The sequence below is a fragment of the Terrapene carolina genome, unplaced genomic scaffold (genome assembly GCF_002925995.2).
Source record: "Terrapene carolina triunguis isolate 2854851 unplaced genomic scaffold, T_m_triunguis-2.0 Scaffold148, whole genome shotgun sequence".
Lineage (NCBI taxonomy): Eukaryota > Metazoa > Chordata > Testudines > Emydidae > Terrapene > Terrapene triunguis.
Window position 1 is genome coordinate 7,019,614 of NW_020664499.1, and position 10,548 is coordinate 7,030,161.

Below are 10,548 nucleotides of genomic sequence, written 5' to 3' on the forward strand. Positions count from 1 at the left end.
AAAAAAGTATTCAGGGCTGGTCTATGCTAGTTTTTGCACTGCTGTATCTGCACCAATGTACACCCCGAGGGCAGACATGCTGCACCAGTGTACAAATTCACTTTCCCAATACAGTTTACTCTGATTTGAAACTTAGACAAGCTGCAATAATGCATGTAACTTTTTACACCAGCATAGCTATGCTGGTGCAAAAGTGTCAAGTGTAGAGAAGCCCTCACTCAGTTCATTTATTTATATGACTTTCTTTAGGAGTTCACCCTTTTATTCATGATAAGCAAACATAAAAATGCTTACAAGAGAACCCTGTGAATTAAGAAAATGCAAAGTGATATCAGTACAATCAGTAAAATGTTGGCCTCATTGAAGTCAATTGCTGTTTTGCCATTGAGTTCAGTGGGCACAGAATTTCACCCAATCTGTTTACCGCACTCTTGCACAGAAAAGCATAACAAAAGTGAATTTCTATAGATGGTTTGCCATTCTATCTTCCATAGAGATCAATGAGAAATTTGTAAACTGTGTTTTCCTAATGTCCTTCTCTTTCTGCTTAAAGAAAGTGTCTACTTTATTGCAGAATGGGCCAGCAAGACTAAAGCTATCAAGATGAAAACTTTTAACAGGTTAACACATTAGCAGTCCATTGAACCACTGGACTAGTTTAATTCTTTCTTTTTCAACTTAGATTGTAAATTAGATTTTACAGTATCATTTTACACAAAGTTCCTTAAAATATATGTTAATGAAGAAAGAAAAATCAGAGATTATTCTAGACAAACATCTGTCAGAAACAAATATTTTTAGTAGGACTCACCATCTCATTTCCGAAAAGGATGTCAACGTAAGGCATGACTTTCATCAGTGGTTCCTTATAGAACTGGCTAATAAATGGTGCAGAAAGATTCAAAGTGAAGATCTTGTTGTCTGCAGAAGAATGATTGGCCACCTTTAATACTGCTTCTGGTGAAACCGTAAGAAAAAATCCCTGCAAGCAAGCAAGCAAACAAATATATATTACTAATTTCAAATTAGGAATCATAGTAAATAAGTTGTTTGCAGGTAGGACAAAAAATGAAAAGCAAACTTATCGAATGTGTATAAATGGCATCCTTTGATTTAATTTAATTAGTCAGATTAATCCATTATGCCTGATCTCTTAATAATGCAGTATAATATTTAAACAATGAAAAGAATGTCATCCTACATAATTAATAATATTTTGTAATATAAAATATGAAGCCATTTATATGTTAATAAAACCAATATCAATAAAAGGAAACAAATAAGTAACTACATAAATTAGGGTTGCCAACCCTCCAGGATTGCGCTGGAGTGTCCAGGAATTAAAGATTAAATCTTTAATTAAAGAGTATGTCATGTAATGAAACCTCCAGGAATACATCCAACCAAAATTGGCAACCCTAACATAAGTGCAGTCTCCCAAAGGAAAAGCTAATTTAGAATAAGGAGTGCAGATCAGGGTTTAGGAAAGTAATATGAGTGAAGATCAGACCAAGCCTTTACTTCACTTGATTCCCTTCTGAGAAAACCAATTCTGCTGGAATGTATACCAGGCTCATTCAAATTCATACACTGAAGCTAAAAAAAAAAAACTTCATTACCTGACATTAGTAGTCCCTATCACTTTCTTTAAGGTTTCCAGACAGTAGAAGAACAGGCCACATATACCTTTTAGTCTTGAACTGTAATACACCCTTGTTACTTTGCACTACACTGTTACTATTCAGTATACCTGTTTTGCTATATTATATTTATATAGATGCTGGACACTGGTGGGGAATACTAGTTAATGTAACTATTGCAAGCGCTGTAGATTGTATATACTTTGTAATTTTTCAAGATCTTCTCCCTCTCCCAACTCAAATGATGAAAACATGACAAATATAAAATAATTGTCAAAAATGAAATACTGAATAAACAGAGCTGAACCAGAAACAAGCCAGTATCTCATTTAATTAAATTTCAGTTTACATTCTTTTTTCTCCTTTACTTTATGTTCGCTTGCATCCTTAAGTGCATACGGCATCCACCAGTTTTCCACCATTTATTTTGGTCTTGGGCTAGTCTGTTTAGGCTTCTGAGTGTCATGTTGATGAATTTACCTAAGTAATATTTCTCTAGGTTGTCCTCTTTTTCTCTTTCCAGGTGCTGCCCATGTTACCACTTGCTATGGAAGTTGTGTCAGTGGCATCCTTAAAGCGTGGCCTAAATATGTCCATCATTTTCTTCTTGACATATTTGATGCTTCAGTATGGTTTGCTCTCCTTTGAATTTCTGATGTTGCAAGAAACTGTCTTCAATGCACTCCGAAGATCTTTCATAAGCATTTACTTTGGAATTAGTTAATCTTCTCATCAATTTCTGTTGTAGATTTCTATGACGGTGCTCCAGACATGACACCAGTATTCAAAATTCATAGTTGTGCATCAGTGCCAATCATGCTACTTTCCAAATCTTCTCAAGCTTATGAAAGTTGTTTGCTGCTTTTGATATTCATTGCTTGACATCTAGCTTGGTGTCACTATCGTATTTCTGACTCCATAGATAGGTAAAATGACTTCTTCTAGTACAGAGGTAGGCAACCTTTCAGAAGTGGTGTGCCGAGTCTTCATTTATTCACTTTAATTTAAGGTTTCGCATGCCGGTAATACATGTTAACGTTTTTTAGAAGGTCTCTCTCTATAAGTCTATATAATATAACTAAACTATTGTTGTATGTAAAGTAAACAAGGTTTTCAAAATGTTTAAGAAGCTTCATTTAAAATTAAATTAAAATGCTGATCTTACGCCGCCAGCCTGCTCAGCCTGCTTCCACCCTGGGGTTCTGTTCACCTAGGCCTGCAGTGGGCTGAGCGGGGCGACTCGAGGTCAGGGCAGAGGGCTGGGGTGTGTGTGGAGGTGCAGGGCAGAAGGCTGGGTGTTGGGGGTGACTCGAGGTCAGGGCAGAGGGCTGGGGGTGTGTGGAGGTGCAGGGCAGAAGGCTGGGTGTGTGTGGGGAGGATCAGGGCAGAGGGCTGGGGTGTTTGTGTAGGTGCAGGGCACAAGGCTGCGTGGGGGGGGGTTCAGGGCAGAGAGCTGGGGGGTGTGTGGAGGTGCAGGGCAGAGGGCTGGGTGTTGGGGGGAGGTCAGGGCAGAGGGCTGGAGGGGTGTGGGGAGGTCAGAGAAGAGGGCTGGAGGGTGTGCAGGGCAGAAGGCTGGGTGTTGGGGGTGACTCAAGGTCAGGGCAGAGGGCTGGGGGTGTGTGGAGGTGCAGGGCAGAGGGCTGGGGGGGTGTGGAGGTGCAGGGCAGAGGGCTGGGGTGTGTGTGGAGGTACAGGGCAGAAGGCTGCGTGTTGAGGGGGAGGTCAGGGCAGAGGGCTGGGGGTGTGTGAAGGTGCAGGGCAGAGGGCTGGGTGTGTGTTGCGGTGGGGGGGGTTCAGGGCAGAGGGGTGGGGGTGCAGGGCAGAAGGCTGGGGTGCTCGGCTCGTGGGGGTGCTCCCAGCCCCCTGCCCTGAGCGGCTCAGGGCAGGGGGCTGGGAGGGATATGCCCTGTTCCACCCCCTTCCCCAAGGCCCATCCCTACCTCTCTCTGCCTGCTCTATGGAACAGCAAGCACGCTGCGCTCGGCTCAGCTCTGCTCCGCTCCCCCTCCCCAGGGCCGTCCCGGCAGGGAGAGGGGGGAGGAGGAGGGGCCGGAATGCACCACGTTGTGGGAAGAAACGGGTGGGAAGCTTGGCTGACGCAGGACCAAGCTTTTGCCTCCTGCCCCCGCAGGGGAGAGCGGGGGGGGGGGGGGCTGAGGGGGCGCGGGGGCCGGGTCCCCCCCGCGCCGTGATACCCTGCCTCGTTCCTTCCACCCTCCTTTGACCAGCGGCTGGTGAGCTTCCCTCCTCCCCCTTCTTCCCCCAGCTTGGTGCATTCCAGCCCCTCCGCCCCTCCTCCTCCTCCTCTCAGTGGGCAGCAGCGTGCCTGTCAAGGCTGGATCCCCACTTTGAACTTTAGGGTTCAAATGTAGGGGCCTGCATAAAAACTTCTAAGCTTATCTACCAGCTTAGCTTTGGTCCGCTGCCACCATCACAAGAATTCCCTCCCTGGGAAGCCTTGAGAAACCTTTCACCAATTCCCTGGTGAACACAGATCCAAACCCCCTTGGATCTTAAAACAAGGAGAAGTTAACCATCCCCCCTCCTTCCTTCCACCCTCCTTTCACCAACTCCTGGTGAATACAGATCCAAACCCCCTTGGATCTTAAAACAAGGAGAAATCAATCTGGTTCTTAAAAAAGAAGGCTTTTAATTAAAGAAAAAGGTAAAAATCATCTCTGTAAAATCAGTATGGAGAATACTTTACAGGGTAATCAAACTTAAAGAGCTCAGAGGACCCCCCTCTGTCTTAGGTTCAAAGTACAGCAAACAAAGATACACACTCTGGTAAAAAGGTACATTTACAAGTTGAGAAAACAAAGTAAATCTAAGACGCCTTGCCTGTCTTTTACTTACTAGTTTGAAATAGGAGAGACTTGTTTAGAAAGATGGGGAGAACCTGGATTGATGTCTGGTCCCTCTCAGTCCCCAGAGCGAACCACCCCTTAAAACAAAGAGCACACACAAAAGCCTTTCCCCCCCCAAGATTTGAAAGTATCTTGTCTCCTTATTGGTCCTTGGGTCAGGTGTCAGCCAGGTTACCCGAGCTTCTTAACCCTTTACAGGTAAAAGGATTTGGAGTCTCTGTACACAGAGAGCTGTTACCCTTCCCTTTATAGTTATGACAGTGCCACTCAAAATTGGCTCGTGTGCCGTGTTTGGCACGCGTGCCGTAGGTTGCCGACCCCTGTTCTAGTAGGTTGACGTCAAAATGGGAACCATGAATGAAAAGATGTGATGGCTGCCATTTTGAGGTCAACATTCTGAATCTTTGTGACTAAAATGTAACATGCAATGTTGCACTGCACATATACCAATCATCATTTCAAAACCAATTGCAACTTGGTAGAACCAATAATTAAAAGCAGGAAAAATGATTGAGTCTTCATTAAGGAGCAACCACTTACCAAGTCTGGTTATGCAAATAAATAAAATTGGTTTTATTCCTACAAGTGAAGAAATCTGTGACCTCAAATTCCCCCACATGAAATGACAGACTTTGTCCTTGCTCGAAAAATTACTGATCTCAGTTTGTACACCCAATGTGTTGTGATGATTGATAGTAGTCCATCTTTTATACATTGTTTCAACCGAAAAAGGGACTTTTTTTGTTTTTTGTTTTTACTGGTGACACATTGACTTTACCATGGTAAACAGTTCCATAAAGTTTAATATCACAGTAGGACACCAAGTTAAACATACTCTAAGATGCTTCCCTTATTAAAAATAATACCTTTATATCTGCTCAATTATAGCAGTTTTGCATTTCCATAACCTAAAAGAGTTCACTAAATATTCTCAAATTTGATTAAACATACTGAATTAAAGGCAGCAATCACATGTGCTGCAAAGTAACAAGCAACTTGCAAGTAGGGTCTTGTAAGTGAAGTGCCATTTCAGTGGCATCTATAGCAACACCATTGCAACACTCTAAAAAACAATGATGAAAGGGTTCTATTTTCCAGTTCTCATCACCATATTATTCGGTCTTCACATTAAAATACATCTGTATTTTTATTCAAAGTAATTCAGCTAAAGATCATTTTAGAAGTTCTACTCATTGACAAATTTTAGTCTAACAAGGAGTTTACAGATTAAAGATCATTTCGAAAACATTGTCTAAATATTTCCCGTTGCTCCACACTTCCCAGTTTAGCAAATATATGATCACTTCCAAAATCTGGGCTTGATCCTGTCAAGAGCTGAGCACCCCATTAAAGGCAACAGGAGTTGAGGATCCTTTGCATCTTCTTGAGGTGCTCAGCACCTTTCAGGATTGAACCATACAAGCAACCAAGCTGCCTCCTTTCTATTTTTGTATCCTAAAGAATTAAAATGAACAGTTTATATAACATCTTGTCTCCATAGCAATCTCTTCCATCTTTCAGTGTTTCATTTAATGAGCAGAGTTAGAATTTTTTTTAAAAACTGTTCCAAGCACAAAATAAAAACCTTTCATGCTAACATGTTGCCAGCTGTGGATGAACCACATAGTGGTCTGCATAAATATTAACCTGGTCAAATAATTAGGCTTCTCACCAATTTCAGACTGAAAACTTGATCTGAACTAAAATACATCTGATTGTAATTTAAGGTACAGAATAGTATCCCCTTGGGATCTAAGTCAGGCCTATGTCCAACTTTTTCCCCTCCTCTTTTGAAATGCAACATAAAGGTATTTGAGATGCACAAAGTATAACTTGCATTTCAGACCTTGCACAGTAAAGGCCATGAACTAAAAAAAGTTGCAAGACTGACTTTTGGGTTTCTTTAAAATAAACTTCACAATTTAATTTCATTCCACTTTTCAAAAGGTTTCTTTCCCTCATATTTTTCTTTAAATGAATAGTTGGTATTAAAACATTTAGGGATTACAGCTATACTATAGAAAACTCTTTTTTAATACTTTGCCAACCATAATTTTTCTTTGTAGAAGTAATTTTCAGCTGTTTGTTCCAGGAAATAGTGCCGAAAAAGAATGTAGGGGAAAATTTGACTGGTCTTTAACCAGAGAGCTGGGTTTAAGAAAGCCAATCAGAGTTTGCATTCCAAGAACTGAAATGGACTTTGGCCATGTCTTTACTGAGGCTCCAATTTCAGCCATCATTGTCCAGCCATCAGCACAGTTGCACCAATGCAACTAGTTTTGATTTGCACCATTGTAGCTTACTATAGGCCTGGTCCCCACTAAGCCCCCACTTCGGACTAAGGTACGCAAATTCAGCTACGTTAATAACGTAGCTGAATTCGAAGTACCTTAGTCCGAACTTACCGCGGGTCCAGACGCTGCAGGAAGGCTCCCCCGTCGATGCCGCGTACTCCTCTCGCCAAGCTGGAGTACCGGCGTCGACGGCGAGCACTTCCGGGATCGATCCCAGAACATCGATTGCCTGCCGCCGGACCCTCCGGTAAGTGTAGACGTACCCATAGTTTCAAATAGGAGTAAGCTCCACCAGTTCAAATAACAGTTTTCCTTGTCTATGCTAGAGGTTTGCACCAGTGTTGCTACAAGAATGTCTGGCCACAATAGCTGTAATCAGGACAAATCACCACTGTAGACAAAGCCTTTGAAATTCCATATGCAAATTTCTCTCTGATGCTTAAGACAAGTGGCTTGCAGCATTTTCAAATTGGCAGGCTACAACCAATATCTAGTAATAATGTAAGGTCAACAAAAGTATATTTGTCGGTCCAAAGAGTGAACATTTAGTAATAAAAATATAAGATTAGCTTATTGGAAAGCAGAGACATAACAGGACAAAGTAACATCAAATTATCCTTCTGTTTCTCATACCCTAGAGCACTGCCAACTTCCTAAGTGGCTGGAAGTTATATTTCCTAGTTACACATTAACCAGTGTTAAAAAACATGATTATTGCCTTAAACCTCTCTTGTTATTGTATAGGACACATGGAAACCACTTCAGCTCTATTCTGAAACTGACATTCTCTAGCTGCAAATGAACACATTGTGAACTCCCAACAGAAATGTTTTGAATGGAGGAAGAATATAAAACAGCTAATCAGGAGAACTCTCTTAGCAGAACACTCATCTTGATGTTTATGGATGAAACCACCATTCAGTATTAATGGGAGTTATAACAAGAGGTCACCTACCAGCAGCTGTTATTTGAGGGCATCAGCTATGCATATTCCAATTTGCAGGATTGGCACCTCCTGGTATTGAGCAGTGTCTGTTGAGGCCACTTGTCTCTTCCTTCCACTCCACTTGTGGATGATTCCCAGAATATAAAAGGGGGAGTGGCCCCAACCACTGTTCAGTGCCTTCTCTAATTTTGGAATTCTTTACCTGAGACACCAAAGAAGTGGATAAGGTGGGCAGGAGATGTGAACACACAGAGGCAACACTCTCAAAGAACAACAGTTACTGGCAAATAACCTCTCTTTCTTCTTCCAGTGGCCTCTGCACATTCCCTCTTGTAGGAGATTAGCAAGCAGTACAGCTCCATAGGAAGGTGGGCTGAGGAATTCTAGATGAACAAGAACTGCAGAACTGCCAAAATGAGTATCAGCTCTGAATGGCAGGTCAAGAGAGTATTAGAAGGTGGCCACAATTTTGCTCTCCCTGATCACACCTAAGTAAAGGACTAATTTTTGCTTCAAGTAACAACTTTACAAATTCTGTGAAAAGACTAAGCCCCCAAAGGATGCTGTCTTCAGATTAACTGAATATCTTTTAATATATATCCAGGTGAATGAAAACCTGGTGAATCATACCAAGGGTGTAAAAGAGACTTGGGGAATACAGACAAGTTTAGTGGCCTGTAAGAGATGGAAACAGAGATGACTTGAGACTGGAAACGGAAAAGAGGATACCAGTGAAATCCTACTTCAGTTTATAGAGGAATAGCCATTTGACCTGTATTTCACTGAGGCTTGGTTTACACAGTTTTGGTACCAAGATAACTATGCTAGTTAGGGGTGTGATTTTTTACTTGTACTGGCACTGGACTACTTCAAGCAAGTGGAACATTTGGAAACAGTGCCAAAACCTTGGCACCAGACTCAAATGGTTATGGGAACATTAATGCCATGAATTATGGGCATCAAGTGGTTCACCAGGTCCATAGTGCTGGATACTAGACCCTGCACTCTGTTGATCTGTATGGATCAAGGGATTTCTATGGTATCAGACTGTCAGCACCAAATTATGTCAACCCGTAAGGCTCTGAGGACTTTGGCACAAAGCTGACAGTACCAGAACCTTGTTGCTGAATTAGACTGACTTGCAGGAATCCAGGAACCTTAGTGCCAGCACAGGCCCTAGCACTGGGCTAAGACAGATAAGACCAAAGACATGGATGCCGCCAGATATAAAGCCACTTAGCTTAGTGGCTGTCTAAAGTTGATGCTGGAGGTACACATTGCCAGACTGCATCGACTGGAGATGAGAGGCCTCCCCCATCAGTAGAGTTGTGTGAGGTGGCTCTCCTGCTCCTTTCCATCTTTCATATTCAGGTGTCCTTTTCATAGACATCAGAATGACTGGACACATTTAGTAATTTTCTGCACAAGTAATTTGTCTTGTGAGGTCATCTCTCCTATTTTTATCACATGAAGACCCAGAGGGTTTCTTCTGATCCACACTAAACCTATGCAGCACCAGCATTAGCAGATGTGAGTGCAACAAAGTAAGGGTGTCAGAAGTGTCTGCATCACAGGACTAGAGACAGTTGAAACATCTCCTGGAGCCAGGAATACTCCAGCTCTGGTGAAGGTATTTCTCTATAAGGTGTTCCATCCAAAGGCACAGATCCTGAAATCACTTGTGCACATGAGAATCTTTATTCACATGCATAGTTCCACTGAACTCAGTAAGATAACACACGAGTGAAATTGCTCAATGCATGAGTGTTTACATGATCAGGGCCAAGATTTTCTAAAGCCAACAAGTATTTCTTTGAACCCAAAGCTGAAATCTGTGACTTAATATTCATTTAGACAAACCCAGATTCAGATGACAACAAGCAACTATGTATTGTTGGATTATTATTGTTGAATACCACACACGTTTGTATAAGAATATTTAGAAAACAAAAAATAGGACTCAAGAAAAAAAGAGGAGGTTAGTTACCTGTAACTGAGGCTCTTCAAAACGTGTGGTCCCTATCTGTATTCCACTGAGAGTTATACGCATGTGCCATGCATCCGGAGCTGGATATTTTTAAAGTAGTAGTGTCTGTTAGGTCATGCATGTGCCCTTGCTTCACCGTTTCATCCGAGGTGCTAAAGGGTAGGGTGGACCGACTGCGCCTTCAGTTCCTTCTCCACCACAAACCAAGAAATCTGCAGCAGAGGGGAAGGAGGGCAGGATTGAAATACAGATAGGGACCTCACATCTCAAAGAACCTCCAGTTACAGGTAAGTAACCTCTTCTCTTCGAGTGATGGTCTCTATTGTATTCCACTGAGGGTGAAAGAAATCGTGGAACGGAGAACAGCCACACCGAACGAGGCATCCATTGCAGAATCTCGCACCAAGGCATAATGGGAAAAGAAGGTATGTACTGAACTCCATGTGGCCAACCTACATATGTCTGTAAGCAGTACATCGTGAGGTGCTGCTGTAGTCAATGCTTGCACTCTTATGGAGTGGGCTTTTACCCCAAGTGCTGGAGACAATCCCGATAACTGATAAGAGTGTAATGCACCCTGAATCCCACTTAGAGTAGAGATCACTTGCCCTTTAATCCTGTCCGTTATAGTGATAAAAAGTCTAGGGCAGTGGTTCTCAACCAGGAGTCTGGGGCCCCTTGCAGGTGCCGCAAACAGGCAGGGCCGGCTCCAGGCACCAAGCACCCAAGCTGGTGCTTGGGGCGGCACCTGGAGGGGGGCGGCGGCGCGGCGCTCTGGCCGCCGGGGGGGGGGAGAGCCGAGCCCCAGCCGGGG

The 10,548-nt window shown here is 42.8% G+C and overlaps 1 protein-coding gene across 2 annotated transcripts in view; it reads right to left on the reverse strand.

Annotated features, from left to right (window-relative positions):
• Positions 1-10,548, reverse strand: part of LOC112106601 (adenosine kinase) — a 572,976-nt gene that overhangs the window by 129,226 nt on the left and 433,202 nt on the right. For both annotated transcript variants that reach the window (XM_026653751.1, XM_026653752.1), the window contains exon 7: positions 812-982. In XM_026653751.1, the coding sequence (XP_026509536.1) occupies positions 812-982 (171 nt within the window). The remainder of the gene's footprint in view (positions 1-811; positions 983-10,548) is intronic.